The sequence below is a fragment of the Puma concolor genome, chromosome B4 (genome assembly GCF_028749965.1).
Source record: "Puma concolor isolate L17-30 chromosome B4, mPumCon1.1.hap2, whole genome shotgun sequence".
NCBI lineage: Eukaryota > Metazoa > Chordata > Mammalia > Carnivora > Felidae > Puma > Puma concolor.
The window spans coordinates 2,917,546-2,935,812 of record NC_141673.1 but is presented as its reverse complement, the minus strand read 5'-3'; the positions used below and the strand labels follow the sequence as shown (position 1 = coordinate 2,935,812).

The 18,267-nt window shown below is 58.0% G+C and overlaps 1 protein-coding gene across 3 annotated transcripts in view; it reads left to right on the top strand.

Moving 5' to 3' along the window:
- The window catches only part of TBC1D22A (TBC1 domain family member 22A), a 327,451-nt gene that overhangs the window by 288,110 nt on the left and 21,074 nt on the right, over positions 1-18,267 (top strand). For 2 of the 3 annotated variants that reach the window (XM_086711972.1, XM_086711970.1), the window contains one exon: positions 2,153-2,248. The exons of the other annotated variant lie outside the window; for it this stretch is intronic. In XM_086711972.1, the coding sequence (XP_086568098.1) occupies positions 2,153-2,248 (96 nt within the window). The remainder of the gene's footprint in view (positions 1-2,152; positions 2,249-18,267) is intronic. 3 annotated transcript variants of the gene reach the window in all.

Sequence of the window (18,267 nt, the reverse complement as noted above, 5' to 3'; positions counted from 1 at the left end):
AAATTTCTTAGAAGTTAAGGATAGTAAAGATACTATTCAGCTGTGGAATATAGCTGAAGTGGGGCTCATAGAAGAAAGTTTATAACCTTAAATGCTTGCTTGTGTCGGAAATGAAGAAAAGCCGAATATTAACTAGCTCATCATCTGTCTTGTCTTAAGAGAAAGGACCAAGTGACCTAAATGTAATTCGAAGCCACTCTGCATTTGTGTATGTTAGAAAATACCGACAACAAAAAACAGCAACTCAGTAGAAGAAAGGCTGTAATGAAGATAACAGTGGAAGTGAATGAAACATATAATATTAGCAGATGTAAAATGGAACCAGAAGGTTGGTTGTTGAACAACACGAAAGTAACGGACTTTGAGCAGGATCTAGAATGGAGAGGAGGAAAGGCCTACGTAAACGTGGTATTAAGAACCTCCAGCAGGGGGCGCCTGGGTGGCTCAGTGGGTTAAGCGGGTTAAGCTCAGGTCATGGTATCGTGAGTTCAAGTCCCGCGTCAGGCTCTGTGCTGACAGCTTGGAGCCTGCTTCGGATTCTGTGTCTCCCTCTCTCTCTGCCCCTCCCCTGCTCATGCTGTCTCTCTGTCTCTTAAAAATAGATTAATCATTAAAAAACTTAAAAAAAAAAATCTCCAGTAGGATGCCCCAGTGTCTCTCTTTCCCTCCTTCCTAACACACGCTAGTCAGCCCTCCTGTCAGCCACCTCTGCGTGGCCACGGCCGGTACTCCTCGTCCCTTGCTGTCTCGACCCTTGACCCTCTCACGTTCCTGTGTCTCCTCCCACCCCTTTCCCCCCACCGTGTATGTTTCCTGCCTGGGCCACAGGCCAGCCGCCTGCACTCTGGACTGGACGCCTAACGGGTGTCTTCGGCTCAGCATGTCCACATGACAGACTCACAACCTCCCACCAAAACACTCCCACAAACTGCCACAAACCTGGCCTCACCTTGGGAGATGGTAGCTTCCTCCTTCTGGTCGTTCAGGCCAAACATGTTGGGTGTATCCTTGATTCCTCTCCTCTCATCCCCCATAGTGTCCTTATCAGCAGCATATTTTCATGGCTCGACCTTCAAAACTTTTCTAGAATTTGACCTCTTCTCTGAAGCTGTGCTGCTACCCCCTTGGCCTGCATCACTCACCCCTCTTGATTTTATGATTTCCGCGGTCTCCTGACTGATCTCCGTGGGTCTGCCTTTCCCTACCCTGCCGGATGCCAAGTCTGTTCTGCGCGCACCAGCCAGAAGCATCCTTTGGGAGCACGGTCTTTCCTCTACTAGGAGCGTCCAGAGTTCATGAGAACAATCCAGTGACCAGGGCGGCCATGGGGATCTGGACCTTCTCCCAACGGCGGCTTCTGCTTGCTCACCTCACTCTCCCCTGCAGCCACGCTGATGTCTTCACTGCTTCTGGAATGTGCCGGGCAGTCTGGAACCTCAGGGTCGTCTCATTTCTCCCCCCACCTCATCCACGTGGCTTTCCCTTCTTGGGTCTGTGTTTAAATGTCACCTTAGGTGATAGATCACTGTATTTAAATTGCAGACCAGCCTGCCCCTTCCCCAGTATTTCGCACCCCTCTTCCCCACCTCACTTTTTCCAGAGCATGTCACCATCTCTTACCTTTATTTATTTAGTAAACAGGTAACAGGAGTCGTGCGGGTATCACACGGGAATCTGTGGCCGTGGCCCCCTGAAAGCCAAGTGTTGGGAGCCCCGATCCAGAAGTTGACCGTGCATGCCTGAACTAAGGCCCAGGCACGGAAGGAGGGGCCGAGCTGAACCCATAGCGGGCAGGGGGGCGTTGGCTGGTGAGGAGCCTCCCCTCCCCGCCCCACTTCCAGCGGGCTTCAAGTCCCTGGTAGCGCCCTCGCCCTCCGAGGAGCGGGGGCCACTCTTCAGCCACGGCCAGTGACCGGCGTCCGAGGGCAGGTTCCCTCCCCGGGCGGCTGTGCAGCAGGAGCTGGTCTGCCTTCTGTTACTGCTGGTCATCCGGGCAGGAGGGCCAGCGAACCGCCAGCTCCTCTCAGAAGCCTGTGCTTATGTCAAGGAGGCGGGAATGTCAGAATCACGGCCTTCGGGCTGCGTGAGCCTGGCCTGGGGCAGCAGCCGTGGTCCTGCCGGGCACTGACCACCCCCGTGTTCTCTCTCGCAGTCTGAGCCCGAGGGCTTCTCCCACTTCCACTTGTACGTGTGCGCTGCTTTCCTGGGGAGGTGGAGGAAGGAGATTCTAGAAGAGCGGGATTTCCAGGTAAGTAAATGCCCTTTTGGGGGGGCCTGAGCTTGATCCTGTCTGGGAGGTTTAGTGAGCTGAGTCCACAGGGCTGTTTGTGCCAGGGCTTTGGGCCGGGCGCTTGTGGTGAACCGCTGACCTGCTGTCGTTGGAAAGCTGTCACAGCCAGGAAAGCGCGCAGACCGAGTTCACCCATGGTCACCCGGGGCCCATGCCACACCGTGCGTTCAGAGATGCCGCTGTCCCCCAGGCTCCCGGAGGCCCTCCCTGAGCCCGTGTGTATGTGTGTCCTTGGCAGTGGGGCCCCAGGGGCGGCTGCAGGGCTGTGATGGGTTAGGGCAGGTGCTGGCCCACGAGCAGACAGCCTGGGCGCCTGGGCACCGGGCGGCTGTGTGACTCCGGTACGTCGCTTAGCCTCTCTGGGCCAGTTTCCTCCATGACTTAGTGGAGAGCCACGGTGGCACCCGTTCATCAGCTCTGTGCTCGGCTGGTCGCTCTGTGGGGGCTGAGTCCCCGGCCTCTGTCCCCACCCAAGTGGGCCTCCGTGTGCTGGCCCAAGTACCATGGTGGGTGTTGGCTCCTTCACAGGGTGACCTCCGCTGTTACCCAAGGTGCTTTAGTCTTCCTGCCCAGTGACCCGGGAGGGTGGGGCCTCTCGGGTACACTGAAGAGAACAGCGGTGGGGACCAGGGACCGGGCTGTGCCCCGGCTGGCTGGGGGGTCACTCTCCGGCCACTTCACCTCCTTGGGCCTCTTGTCTTTTAGGTGAGGGACAAACTAGGAGGCTCCGCGGTCCTAGGTCACAGTGTGGGGGCTCCGGGCTGTCTTCGTGGCCCCGTGGCACCCTGGCTCCCTGTGGGAGGTTTGGGAGAACAGTGGGGCTGAGCCGCCGTGCAGAGCCCGCTGTTTATCTGAGGGAGAAGCGCCCAGCTTTCCTGGGGCCCCGCGGCCGGCCGCGGTCTGACCCTGGCCGACATTCCCCGAGTGCTTCCTGGAGAGCAGCTCACTCATGCAGGTGGCCGGGGCTCACGGGGCGACCGCGTTTGGAATTCTCACTGCTGCCCTGATGGGGGCTCCGCCTGCCCTGGCGGGGGAGGCACAGCTCAGGGGGGGTGGGGGTTGATGAAGCCGTGGCGAGCCGTGCAGGAGAGTGTGCTAAGGTGGGAGGCTCGTCACCGTCCCGGAAACCACTCTCCAGCCCCAACCCTGGGCAGCCCTGAGCCACACGTGCCTGAGAAATGGCCCTCACCCCCCGGTGCTTCAGTTCTTGCTGGGGAGAGGGACTCGTGACAGGTGAGTGACCTCACACGAGGGGCTTTGCCACCCGGCCCTCCGTTTCCTGCTCCCCCAGTAGGGACAGTGCCGCCAGGATCCCCTTCCCACAAGTGGCTCAAGTCTCAGAGACTGTGCCGGGCAGCTTGTGTTCTCGTCCTTATGAAGTGCCACGAAGGGGCTGTTGCAGGGCTGGGACCTGGGGGCCGGGGGACAGCAGGTGGGAACAGCCCTGGATGCGAGGGACCTGAGTCAGGTCTGGGGCGGGTGTGCGGCCTGGAGCTCGCTGTTGGGCTGGCCCCTGCCCCTCCTCGCCCCTGGCCCCTTTGGGCCTCCTGTCTCCCCACCCCTCACACAAGAGCCCGCAGGAGGGGACTGTCCAGGTGGCCCCAGGCAGCGGCTGTCCTGGCGCCTTGGAAGAAGTGACACCAAGTCCCACCCTTTGCTAGCCCGCCATCTTTTATCAGTGTTTCTAGGAGCCCCGTGTGCTTGTGGTTTGCTTGCTGGCCTGTGGCAGTCAGAGGGTCTGCCTGGGGAGTCCCGCTCACTGGCCGAGATTCGTGGGGCCGGGAGACGAGCGGAGCCCGGGGGAGCGTGGGGAGCCGGGGAGGAGTGGGGCGTTCATCCTCCCCCGGACTCGTGCTGGCCGTGAGAATGTCACAACGCGTTGTGGAGGGTTGAACAGAATGGGAAAGGAAACAAGAAAACAGAAAGAGCCTTTGGAGTCCCAGGGAGCACGGGAATTGGGTTTGCAGTTGTGACATTTTAGGAAAATGCCTCTGTGTCCATGGAGGACAGCCTGAGTGATGGAGCCCAAGAGCTCCTGGCCTCCAGCAAGAGAACATCCTGGAGGAAGGCGTTCCAGGCCCGCCCTCTCTGTGCAGAATGGTAATTTGGCCCTTGGGAAATAAGTGTTGCTTTAAGTCATTTCCATAGGAACAGAATCTTTTCTTGAGGAGGAAGCTTCCCAGAAGCAAGGCAGGACCCCCGCAGTGTCACCAGGGCGCCCCCCCCACAACCCCCGCTGCGGGTGCTGGGTCGGGGGGGTGACAGGCTTTGCCCCCAGCTTCAGCTCCCCGGGACTTGGCCAGGCAGTGCCGTTGCATGCTGTGGCTTCTGAGGCCCGTCCAGGCTAGGGATGATACCTTCCGGAGTGGGCGTTCACTCCTTTCCTGAGCCTTCATGTCCTGGAGCTTCGTATCTTCCTGGGGGACCGGCCATCGCGGCCGGTGACCCTGTTTCCCAGCCGTCCCGCGGGTGCCAGAGCGGGCCCCTTTCTGCAGCTGCCCGTCCCCATCCTGGCCGGCCACTGAGGTCCGAGCCCGGGTTCTGCCTTCCTTTCTGCCTTTTCCTCACAAGGTTCTGTAGGGTCTTGGGGGTGGAAGGAGCTCCCTGTGCACAGCCTTCTATCCCCTGGCCAGGCACCTGGCAGCCCGTCTCTTCCTAGGCCCCTGAGGGGGCTGTTCCCAGCAGGAGGGCCCGTGGCACAGAGAGAGCACAGCCGAACCCCCCCCCCTCCCCCCCCCCCCCCCCCCGCCAACCCCAGCCCAGGTCAGGCACACGTGGCCGAGTCAGCCGTTGAAGGGCCGGCTCCAGCACGTCCGGCGTCTTGGAACCTGGCTTGGCTCCCACTGCAGACGCTCGAGAGCTGCCCCAGGACTGTAGCCTTGCCTGTGAGGCACGTGTCCCCCTCGGAGCACTGACGGGACATGTGGCAAAGCTCCAGGCGGCAGCTTCCCTGGGATCTCTGGCTGGTTTATAAGTGCAGCGTTACAGAGAGTTGAAGGTCAGCCACTCTAGAAAATGATTTTCTTCTCACCCCCAAAGTCTGAGCTGCGTGGTTCAGTGCCCTAGGACCCCAGGGGTTTGAGCCCAGCCCCTTGTAGCCCCCGTCCCTCTGGTCCTCGCTCCCAGCCAGCCGTCCCTGCCTCCAGGGCATGGCTTGCCCAGCCAGGGTGTGGCGGAGAGGACAGCGTGCAGCCGGGCCGCTCTGGTCCCGCTGGCCTGGACGGTGACCCAGAAGCAGCCTTGTCCTAGGATGCTCCGTGACACGGGGAGTCCTCCCCACGTAGGAACTGGCATCGTTGTTTTGATTTCGAAGAGAGCGAGTCCTTTAGACACACGGTGGCCGTGTGCAGTGCTTTTTAAGAGGAAGGAGGGTAATTAGTGAGCAGAGTCGGAACTTCCCAGCGGAGCCACGGCCTTCTCGCGGGTCCCGACAGGCTTAGCGATCTGCACGCGTGTTCAGTCCGTCAGTCCGCTGCTGCCTCTCTGCCGGTGGATGGCGAGCCTTGTTAGCAGAGACGGGAGCCTGTGAGCACAGGGCAGGACCGGCGGAGGATCCCACAGAGAGGTGCTGAGCGTGAGTGGACGCCTGGCTGTGCCCCTCAGTGGACGTGAGAAGGCCCGGGTGCCGCGCAGCAGGTGGGGGTGGGAAGGCCCAGGGTGCTGGCCTGCTGGGCTTGGCCCAGGCGCCTGGTCCTTTGGCTCCTGTGGGTGGCGGGTGGCAGGTGGCTGCCACGTGGGACCGGGCAGGACCAGGTGAGTGCAGCGCCTGTGGGCGGGGCCTCCATCTGCTCTGATGTTCTTGGTCCCAGGAGACGGTCAGTTGATGGATGATCCAGTGCACCCCTCGCGGCCCTTCCTCTGGGCCAGGTCCTGCTGTCGCCCGACTCCGTTTCTACCCATGTGTGTAGGCTGCGTGCAGCTTCGCGCGGGGCTTGGGACAGGGGCCCGTGGGGCCGACGCAGGAGCCTGTCACAGGGATAGAGCAGGGCAGGGGCCGCAGCAGAGGGCAGGGGCCGCCACTGGACATCCTGTTCTGCAACCAGGAGGAAGTCGATGAAGCTGGCACTGAGCGTGCAGGGGGCCGGGGGTCCCAAGACGAGCCTGAGAAGGACGGAGCCGGGAAGGCCTCCTGGGCTTTCCTAAGGCCGGGCGCTGCCCGGAGGGCAGGGGTGTGAGGACCCGATTCAGCGGGAGAATGACTCCGGGGTAGGGGAGCAGACTCGGTGAGGGGGCAGGTGGCACAGGAAGGACTCAGGCTGGCAGTGTTCCCATCGGGCTGTGAGGGGGTTGAACGGCAGAGAGGATGGTGTCCTATGTGGCCAGAGCGGCACCTCTGCAGTTAGAAATCGTGGGGCAGAGACTTCTGGGAGCTTGGACACAGCGCTCCTCCGTGAAGGTCTTGATTTGTGCGCTCTTCTGTCTGTGCGCTAAACTCGAATTTAAAACTTTCATAAACCAGAGAATTGACGCAGCAGGCCTAGGAGGAGACGAGGTGGATCTGAGGAGGGTGGAAATAAGGTTATTATGAATCTGGATGGCAGAACATAGGGGCGGCCCGAGGGCTCCGGGTGGGGTCTGGTTGTATAAGCCACAACCGTGTCTGCTTAGTTTTTGCGGAACGTTCACAAAGTGAACCGTCCGACCTGCGCCATAAAAGTTGTCAAAATCTGAAAAGCTGGAACAATGTGGGCGCTAGTCGCTGAGTATAATCCTTTACAACAAGATACTAACAGAGTTGACACTGAATCATCAGGCATTTGGAAACTGGAGAGGCCGCTCGAGAAGAAAGTGACCCTGTAAACGTAGAAGAGCTTTAAGAACACGTGTGATGTGACATGTTGGGCTTGAACACGGCCAAGATGCTTTAATTATATAAAAACAGTAAAGAAAAATACCCTTTAACCCCAGAAGTTAGATATGGAAAGTGAAAGTCAACATACGATCAAGGTGATAAAGGAATTATTGAGTGAACATAGCACCAATGACAGGGTCAGAAAATGGAGCTCGTGAGTAGAATTGAGAACATCTTACTTACAGGGGGGCCTGGGTGGCTCAGTCGTGAGCATCTGAGTCTTGATTTGGGCTCAGGTCATGATCTCATGGTTCGTGAGTTCAGGCCCCATGATGGGCTCCACAGTGAGTGCAGAGCCTGCTTGGGGTTCTCTCTCTCTCTCTCTCTCTCTCTCTCTCTCTCTCTCTCTCTCTCTCTGTCTCTCTGTGTGTGTGTGTCCTTCCCCTGCTCACGCTGTCTCTGTCTCTCTGAAAAATAAATAAACTTAAAAAAAATCTTACTTAGAAGGCATTTACAAATGTCAGTCCAGTGGACCAGCCTTCCTGCAAACCCAGGTATGTGGGTGATACAAACGTTCTCCTGCGTTTTGGGAAGGGAGACAGCAGAGATTTGGGGGGAGTATAAAATGCCAGAATTGCTACAAAATGAAGTAAACAACAACAACAACAACAATATCCTTGAATGGACCCATAATTTTGGGATAAGTTCCAACATTTTCAAAAGTCTTACCTTTAAACGTGGTTCTGAGGCCAAAACCTGTCTTCCCTAGCAAGTTCTTTCCAACTCTCGAGAAACCTGTCGCCGCGTGGCCTGTGACCCGCGGACTTGCCTATGTGTCACAGAGCTCTAATCACTGCTGACCTGTGTCTGTGTGCCCCCCACGTGTGTGTCTGCATATGGAACTGACCCTGTGAAGCCATGTGGTCAGGGGCAGTGGCCTCGGTCCCCGGCACAGCGCCTGACCAGCGAGGCCCGAGTGTGAACGCGGGTTGAGTCAAGGAATTCTTTATTAATAGGAAAGAACAGCACCTGTGAAAAGGAAATTAGAGTCTAGTTTCACTTGCATATAATACAAACACAAATATGTTTCATAAAGCACCAGCATTTTTAAACCATTGATACATTAAATAAAAACATTCCGTGAAAAAGTTCTCCCCCCCAGGAACATGAAATGGTTTGCTGCCGATAAATCTGCCTGTGTCACGGGTCCCACACGTGCAGGGCTTCATTAGAAGGGCTCACGGGCCTCAGCGTATGGTCCTGCTCATGGCTGACATTTGTCACCCAGCCCGGCAGAGATGCGCAGCTGGGTCAGTGGGGGGAAGGCACCCCAGGAGGAGTGGAAAGGAAGCCGGGTGCCTGCTTCGTCCTCCCCAGGAGCCACACAGAGCGTGCTCCCCGTTTCTGCCCAGATCCCAAGGTTTCTACCGGGGCCAGGTCTCGGGGACGCCTCTGCCCATCAAGATTCTGGATCCCAGGAAAGCTGGTGTTTCCCGAGAACGATGTGCCAGGAGTGTCTGCGGGCTGGCACAGAGCCCCAGCTTTACCAGAGAGATCCTCTCAAGAGCCACGTTCTCGATGCCAGCCAAGGGTCAGCCCTGCAACCAGGCCCCTGGAGACCCGGCTCTGCTGTTCCTGTTCTTCCTGCTTGCTGCTCATGCGTCCTCGCAATAAGCCACAGGGTCGCTCATGAAACGTAGCAGCTTCTCCTGCATTTAATAGAAGGAAAAACAACAACTCAGCTCTTACTAAAATGGAAATAAAAGAATACTTATCTTAACATGCCAAAGACTATCTGTAGACAGCATCCAGCAGTACCCAGGGGATTCGAGGGACAGTCCCTTCTACGTCCACAGCACACCTCCGTGTCTGTGATACGACGGGTACACGTTCAGCAGAATCTCCCTGCTCCTGCCCCACCCACTGCGCAAGCTCACACACAGACGCGCGTGCCAGCGATATGAAAAATAGGAGTGAGCGAACACTGGCGTTTGCTCTGTAGACCCTGCTAGTTCCCGCTGGGGGCAGGCACGGAGCCCGGCACGGAGTGGAGGGGAAAACCTGGGGTCCGAGCAGGCGAATCAGAGACGCTTTGCCTAAGCGAGGACCCCTGAACTCCGGCAAGTGAACCAGAACAGACAGACCTGGAGGTGTGGCTTTTGCTTGTCTGAGACGCTTTTCATAGAGCAGGAGTGAGAGAAAAGTGTCCCAGCGATGGGGTCACTCATTCCTCACGCTAAAGCATTAATTTAAAATGGCCAGAGTCCCAGGTGCCTGACTTGCGAAAAGTGCCAGCTTTCTGTAGAGTGACACATAGGAAGCACAAGCCTGGTAAATGTCCGTCTGTCTGAACCACCGTCAACAAAGTGAAAAGCAGGTGAGAAACAGAAGAGCTCACAAACAGGATCAAGACATCTTCCGTGTTTGTGATATGCAGAGAGCTCACGCAAATCAGTAACGGAATGACCATCAGCAGTCAGTCCACAGAAGAAATTATGTAGCCGGCCGGTGAACGGACGTATATCTTCCAGTCGTTACTAAGGAATTGAAAAATCAAACAGACGCTACCTGCCAAATTAGCAGTGCTCTTTAAAATGCACTTCATTAAAACTGATGACGCTGGCGAGACAGGCGTGTTCCGTCCTTCCTTCCCACGGGGATGTGATATGCAGCCTTTCTGGGGAGCTGATAGTAATTTATGGCAAGAGTCTTACCTGGGCCCTGTAATTCCCCTTGTTTATGATTATGGGAAAACAAACCGTCTGCCTCCTAAATATCTAGTGTTAGGAGGAGAGTTCTCTAGGTTAAAGTACTTGGTTAGAATATTCTAGAACTACCAAAAGATCTTGTCTTCAGAGAATAGTTACTGTTGTGGAAAAGTGCTCCCCGTGTATTTCTAGCGAGGGAGAAGCATGATGGGAAGTTACACACGTTTTGTATGCAGGGCGTCTGCACTGCTCATGCACACGACCTACACGTGTACACGTAGAAAATACGCATATATGTTTACATGCTCATATACGGATAAAAATGACCGCGATTTTGCTTGTGTAGTGTGCACAGAAAAAAGACAGAACAGATCACAGTGCTGGCGTTTTTTTTTTGTCTTGTTTTGTTTTGTTTTAGTCAGTGGAATTGTGGATATTTTAAGCTTCTTGTTTGAACTTTTAAAAAATTTTCCATATCCTCTCAACATGTGGTCAACATGGCTTTTCCCCTCCGGTTAATTCCTGAGTTAAGGAGGTGAGACCCCCCCCCCTTGGTGAGGTGCCCAGCTCAGAGCCCGTGTTCTGTGACAGATGTCAAACGTCACCTTCCTGAGGCCACAGCAGGTGTCCCTCCATAGTGGGATCCTGTGTGCTCGCGTGTGTCCCTCAGCTCACACACGTGTGCACATGCAGACACATGGACACACACGCACACAACCAGGTGGTCCTCAGAGGCGAGAAGTGTGCCCTGTCCTCTGGGGACCCTCGGTGCCCATAGGTGCCTGTGTGCGGTAGGATGTGAATAAATGCCTCCTGAAAGGAGGGCTGAAGGGAGAAGGGGACGGGTTGCAGGGCTGCATGAAGAGCAAGGTGCGTGGACCCTGGAGCCAGCCCCTCCCCCCACCACGGTGGCTCAGGCTGCACGTGGGCTGTGAGAGTCCTTTCCCTTTGGCCAAGTTGCCACAATGGGCATTTCTTGGACCGCTTGGTGCAGCCCATAGGTCACTCTTTTTTTTTTTATTTTTAAAAATTTTCTTTTTGTTTTATTTACTTTTGAGGGAGAGAGAGAGGGGGGGGAGGGAGGAAGCATTGGAAGGACAGAGAGACAGAGGGAGACACAGAATCCAAAGCAGGCTCCAGGCTCTGAGCTGTCAGCACAGAGCCTGACACGGGGCTCGAACTCACAAACCGCGATCATGACCTGAGCCGAAGTTGGACGCTTAACCGACTGAGCCACCCAGGCGCCCCTAGGTCACTCTTGAAGTCTGTGTTTTATTCACTGGACCAAGCTTCTTTATGCCTTTATGTCATCTGTCCCCTTCCGTGGAGGCGGGTCGGATGAGGTCATCTCTAGTGGCCGTGCGGGATCCCTGTGCAGGCTGGACGGGTTCCAGTACGTGACTTTGAGCCCTCCCTGGGCGTTCCCGCACTACTGGGCCTCTGCAGACTTCAGAGATCTGTGGGCAGGAAGCAGCTGGGAAGATGTGCAAGGCGTCTGCAGGGTGGCTCTGATTTACAGGGACAGACGTGCGGCAGTGCCCAAAGCCCAAGCCTCACAGAGACCGCGGGGCCCAGCGTGCGGGAGGGGGCCGAGGGGGCCTGGCCGCTCACCCGTCCTCTGGCCTCAGATGCGGGTGCCAGTGTGCCCACCTCCACCACAGCTTTAGGAGAGGCCTCGAAGTGAACACTTCTTAGCCCCAGCTTTTGTGCACCGGGACCCCAGGCTCAGAAAGTCAGAAGCGGCTTTAGGATTGCTTGTGGAAGCAGGTGGAGAGAAGCCACGCTCCCTCGCTGGGAGGGCCTTTGCCATCTCCAGTGCTCCTCTCCAGTGCTCTCACCCTTGGACAGCCACGCATAGGTGACCGTGGGGTCCCGGCCCCTCCGGGAGGCCCGGGAGCGTCCCATGGCGATCTGCTGGCCGGAGTGACCGTGGGGTCCCGGCCCCTCCGGGAGGCCCGGGAGCGTCCCCATGGAGACCTGCTGGCCGGGGTGACCGTGGGGTCCCGGCCCCTCCGGGAGGCCCGGGAGCGTCCCCATGGAGACCTGCTGGCTGGGGTGACTGTGGGGTCCCGGCCCCTCCAGGAGGCCCGGGAGCATCCCCATGGAGTCCTGCCGGCTGGCGCCTCCAGGAGGACAGGGCGGTGCCTTCGTTTTGGGCCACCCCGGCTCTCCCCTTGCTCTGAAACCAGAGAGGTCAGAGCCAACACGGACTTTCCGGCCTTTTTTCCTCCCATGTGGGGCTGCGCCCTTCTGCCCTGCACTGTGCCTGGTGCCCGGTACCAGCGGGAGGACGCTTGCCGTCTGACAGGGCGTCTGTGCACGTTGGTGGCACTCCTGTGCTATTCTGCACACCTTCGCTTGGAGTTGTAGCATCCCCTCGGACGGGTCCATCGCCATCGATTCCCTGGCGCCCTCGCATCCCCGACAGTCGCTCACGGGGCGTGGAGATGGCCCGGCCCCCTGGGCGGGGGGTCATGTCTTTGTCAGACCAGACTAATTTTGCGATGCCGAGTGCCCTTGGGCGGGTTAATGGTTCTGTCCGGTTTGCGTTTCATCCCGTGTTCATCTGAAGCAGCAAATGCCACGAAATGCCAAAGTACAGATCAATTGTCTCTTTCTTTATCATTTCAAGACATTTTAGAGACAAAATTAGGTCAATTGAGAACTAATCTTCGAGTGGATGGTTGTGCCACGTGTGCTGCTGTGGGCTGCTGCGTGTGTTTAAGTGTGGCGTGTGTGTGGTCGCGTGCGGTGTGGAGTCATGCCCAGGCTGGGGCGCCCAGGGAGGCGGGACGGCGAAGGGAGAGTCGTGGCGTCTGACCTCAGTTGCCTCATCGGCAGGGGGAGGTGGGGGCCTCCCACCATCTGTGCTCGCGGGCTCGCTGGAGGGGCGAACGAGGTCACGGACAGAGGAGGGGCTTGGAGCCGCCCCGCACCCACATGCACCTTCAGCCTCTCTTACAAACCCAGGCGGGGGAAAGAATTGATCCCGTTCTTTTTTGGTCTGTGAGCAAAAAAGGCTTTTCTCGTTGCACATGGGGGGGGGGGGTTTGCTTAGTCATGAAGGAAGCTTCCCTTTGCCTCCTGTGGAACCTGTTTGGGGTTCTCTCCGCACGAAAACCCCGGAGGAAGGAAGGCCCTCTTTGTGCGGGATTCTGCTTTCCCTTGAGGCCGAGCCGAGGCTGAGCCGCACCCTCGGGGTCATCAGGGCAGGCGGCACGGCTGGTGTTGGGAAGAGGGCACGTCGTCCTCCACGGGGACACTGTGAGTGGCAGGGCCTCTCTGGGGACATGCTCTTCCCCGGACCCCTCCCTGAGCTGCACAGGCCTGGACTCAGATCCCTGATCCTTGCCCACCCGCCTGCCCCTCTCCCGCCGGGGCGTGCACTCCTCGGCTCCCCAGGGCTCCTTCTCAGAGGGAGGGCCCAGGAGGGGCGGGGGGAGGAGCTGGGGTCCTGTCCTGTGCCGTCCTGTCCACTCCCGTCCCGGTCCCGTCCCCCGTTGCTGTCGCTGGGCCTTGCCTGCCCTGACCTGCCCGGACGCTCCTCCCTGATCATTTCCCATTTATGATCGGAACTCACCAGGCGGTTTTTTTTTTTGTTTGTTTGTTTGTTTTTTTAATTTTTTTTTTCAACGTTTATTTATTTTTGAGACAGAGAAAGACAGAGCATGAACGGGGAAGGGGCAGAGAGAGAGGGAGACACAGAATCGGAAGCAGGCTCCAGGCTCCAAGCCGTCAGCCCAGAGCCCGACGCGGGGCTCGAACTCACGGACCGCGAGATCGTGACCTGGCTGAAGTCGGACGCTTAACCGACTGCGCCACCCAGGCGCCCCCCACCAGGCGGTTTTTGAGGGAAATGGGAGTCAGCACGAGACTGGAGAAAATCGATTTTGTCCCATGACGATCCCCACATGTATCTGTATTTTTATTGAATCGTCTCTCTGCGGTGGGTTTTGCTTTCCTCGTGGGATTGAGCTGCTGGAACCAAGCCCTTGAGCCCCTGCTGGGCCTGGTGGCCGCAGGGCAGCCCCCCCCCGCCTTGCACCCCGGCTCCTGGAGAGTGAGCCCAAGTGTCAGGCCAAGTGTCCCTCCGCATCCAGGGCAATTGGGTGCGAGGGCTCCACGGGTGCCCCAGGCAAGGCACGTGACTGTCAGCCAGAGTATAGACACGCAGTCCTGCCTTGACGCCCGCAGAGCGGGGTTGGGGTGCGTCCTCACTCACCTCTCCGGATGGCCCAGCTTAAGGCTCATCCTGTTTTCTTTCTCTTCTCTGACATTCTTCCATAACGAATGCTGTCGCCTCTTAGGAAGCGGTGCTCAGACGTTGTACTGTGGGTCCTGTCGTTGACGGGTCTCTGCATGCTTTCTGAGAGTCGCGTGTCCCTGGTGTTGGGGGTTTAGGGTGAGCGTTAGCACAGGCAGAGGGGAGTTACACGACCCTCCTTGCAGCTAAGGAGGCCCCGAGAGCCCAAGGAGGATGGTTTAATCTAGCAGTTTCCCTTCAGGACGTGGCAATCCCGTAAATCCATAGAAATTAGCCAGCAGAGAGGCTTCTGGGCCTGAAAGTGGAGAGGGGTGGGGCGGGACTGTTCCCAAGCATTCTTGCCCCCGGCACATCCCTCTAGGGATGGTTTTTAGTGTCCTAAAGCTATTCAGGTTGTGCTCGGAAGGGAGAAAAGTTCTCAAAGGCTCTTTCCCCAGAGCGCCCCTCTCCCCACCTCCTCCCAGCTCCCGAGGAGGCCACTTTCCTCCTTGGAAGTGGTTGCTTTTGTGTTTGTGTTTGTCTCTGCCTGTCTAAGCGGCTGTCTCTGGAGTTTTCAGGTGTAATGACTTTCTTCAGCAGAAAGACCTGCCTTCTTACCCTCCACAGCCCCCAGCTCTTTGGGACCCTCCTCCTGGGGGGCGTGGGCCAGACCCTGATACACACACACACACACACACACACACGCACGCACACACGACCCCTGGGGACCCTCCTCCCCGGGGGCCTCAGCCAGACCACACAGTCACACACACGACCCCTCGGGGCCTCACTCGGGACCCAGTTTGGACGTGAGCCTGGGGCGGGGCGGCCACCACGGTCTCTGGAGGCTGTGTGCGCTCCCTGGGACTTGAAACAGATTGGGCTCCAGGAAGTGAAATATCAAATGTTCAGGTGACGTCTGTGGAAAGTAACATCCTGTGCCCTTCAGTAAGTGTTCAGCCGCATAGTCTCGCTCACACATCTGAGACCTGAGCGTAGACTGTGGGTTAGATCCGTCGCTCCACGGCGGCCCCAGGTGCGCACAGGACTTCTTGGAGACCACGGCCAGTTTTCACTGGAACAGGCCACTTACAGCTAAATGATTTCTAAGCAAGATTATAAAGCTCCTTCCGTGTTTTTATTTAAAAACTGTTTCATGTGGATGATGGCTGCATTTCAGGATGCTTATGAGGGGTGGGGCTCCTGAACAGTCCTTGGGACAGGTCCTTGGATAGCTGTCCCAGGGCCCCCCAGCCTGCGTGCCAGATGCCTGGGGCCAGCTGCCTGCAGTCCGGGTTTCGAGGCTCACTGAAGGACACCTCTGAAACCAACGACAGGACACAAAGCCAAGTCCTGTCCTGTCCGTGATCTCTCGCTGACGGGGCAGCGGCTCAGACCGACCGCCCAGTACACGCACCCCGTGCCCCGTCATAAACCCCGGGCACCTTCCCTGGGTCGTCGAGCCAACCCAGGAGCCTGTGCTGTGCTCCCTCCTCCCCTTCCTCAAAGGAAAAATCTCTCGTCTGGTGGAAGGTCTCCTCTCAGCCCCACGTCTCAGCCCCTTCCCTCTGGGCCTGGAACGTGGCCTGTGCCCACCCAGCCGGGCCGTCCCAGCCTGAGCTGCCGTTAGAGGGGCCTCCCTGCAGGTGAGCTGGAGGGCAGCCGACACCGTGGGCTTTGCCAGTGACTCGCCCTGCTTGTTTCTGCCTGTGAATTAGTCTTGCCATTAAAGAAAAAATTACACCCACCATTCAAATCATTAATTGAAAGGCCCTTATTATCTCATTAATGGTGTTTGATATCTGAGCCAGATAAACTGGGAGAAGCTCGTCTGTTCAGTCCCTGAAGAAATGTGATCACATCACGGGCCTTATTGAAATGTCCCCCTCTCAGCCATCAGGAAGTCCGTGCCACAGCGGTCTGTTCGTGGACCCCCGTTCGAGTCTGGCACAGAAGTACCGTCGTGCGGCCGGGGCGCCCGCGTGACGTGCGTTTGGCCAGTGGTGTTCAGGAAGGCGTGCCCGGCTGCGGTGCTGCCTGTGAACGGCTCCTCTGAGTTCCCCAACCGCTTAGACGCCTTCCTCCTCTGGGCGGTCTCCTAGGATCAGTGGGGTTTCAGAGAGAGGCCGAAAAGAGGGAAGGGGGCGGCCCCAAGGCTGACGTCACCTGCGCAGTGCGTGAGGCTTCTGCACTGACCTGGGATGGACAGGAAATCAAATGGGAACCACAGCCCCTGAGAGCCGTGTCCCCGAGGCTGTGTCCTCTTGCTGAACCCGGGGTTCGCTGGGTTGATTGCCAAGCTCCTGGACCTTCTTTGTGGAAAGAACCCCTTATGCCCTGTGGCGGTTCCGCCCCCTCCCCCGCATCTTCTCTGCCCGTCTAGCTGTGTCCTGCGTCCTGGGTGCCCCAGGCCCTCACACAGGGGAGCTGTGGTCTGTTCGTCGCTGACCCGGTGCTCTGGCAGCGCTGGCTCAGCCTGAAGAGACCGGACAGGAAGACCCATGTGCGGGCTTCCCCGGCAGCTGGGACTAGGCCATGGAAAAGGAAGGAGTGGGTGGCTTTGAGGTTCTAAGATCCTCACCTGCAGCGGAGGTGACGCCCTGTGAACTGAAGGGACCAGGAGGTGTGCGTGGCAGCCGGGGTCCAGCAGGGCTGGCGCTCCTTCCTGGCTCCCGCGGTCCCCCACCGCCAACCTGCCCCCTCCAGCCCCACTCCGTGGGCCCCAGCCCCAGTCCCCAAGGTCGTGTTCGGGGTCCTTCCTGGGAGAGGTCCATTTCAGTTGGCAGGGGTCCTCTTGGGTTCAAGCTGTAATGTGCCTTCCTGAACCCAGAGCCTTGGGCCACTCGGGAGTCCTGGGCTGGACCCTCACGGCCACCAACCCCCGTGAGACCCTGAGTGGTCATTTAGCTTCTCCCAATGTAACCGACACTAGTGAGTTGCTCAGATAGTGATGATGAACGGGCTCCTGTGGGAATCCTTCCCTCAGGCCTCGAGGTGGGAGCTGTCATTGTCCAGCTGAAGCAATGACAGAGGGCACACCGGCCCCTTTCCGCCAGAGCCCCGTCACAGAGCCCCAGGGGCCTTCTGTTGCTACAAGTCACCTCTCAAAGCGGCCTGTGCCCCTCAGGGGTCCACCATGAAATAAACACGCTTGGCCGCGGGGTCCTGGCCGAGGCCTCACCCCGTGTGCAGGCATGAAAGGTCCAGGAAAGTGACACAGGGCCACATGGGCCGGACGAGCTGGGGGAGCGCCTTCCAGTCCAGAAAGCCCTCCATCTGCACAGGGAGGTTCATTTTGTTACCTTCATTAGTTTGAGGATTTTCAGGGCAAACACGATAGGATTTCTCGATTCAATTCTGGGGTGTTTGTTTTTTTGCGATAAAGCACACGGAGGAACTTGCATTGATATTTAATTCGTCTTGCAAAGAGGAAATATTTGCTCCTCTCTTACTCAGTGTGTCTGATTCTCAGCTGGGCTGGTGAGGCTGGCGGCATCCAGCCAGGACTTGGAACGCTGTGGGCGCCCAGCCTGGGCCTGTTGCTGCTGAGTCGCGGTGCCCGTGGTCCCCACGCTGCCCCTCACAGCCCCAGGTGGGATGCTTGCCGGCCCTCATCAGCGAGCTGAGACCCCCACCACGCCCCCATCTTCCCTTTCCTGGGGCTCCGTCTGACTTTGGGGGAACTGCCCCTGCCCCGAGCCCCACACTGCGCCCTCAGCCAGCCTCACAACTGAGACCAGGTTGCTTCTTCTCTGCGGCTCAGCGTGACCACCCGTCGGAGGATGCCAGCCCCCTCTCAGTTGTTGTTAATGCAGACGACGCGGTCGTCAATGTCACAGCCACCTAATTGGATTCCTGATCCACTGAAACTCGGAGGCTCGGGGTCCCCAGAGACACAGCAGGGAAGGAACTGTGTCGGCAGAGCCTGTCAGGGTCACTCCCCGCCCCTCACTTAACTGAGAAAGGATGGCCCAGAGTTACAGCTTATGAAAGTGACTGTGAATGTATCTGACCTGGCCCAGTGCTCGCTGTAAGCCTTGTGCGTCTGGTAAGGCTCAGGTTCCTGGCCCCGGGCACACTTCCTTCAGGGACTGGTCAGGCAATGGACGGGGTTACCTGTAGCTGGGCGCCCCGTGTCTGCCTCTATCCCTTTGGGGGACTCCTGAGTGCCTTCTCCCACTGGCCTGGCCGGTATGTCCTTGGAAAGCCTCCCTGGGGGAGGGTTTTAGGGGAC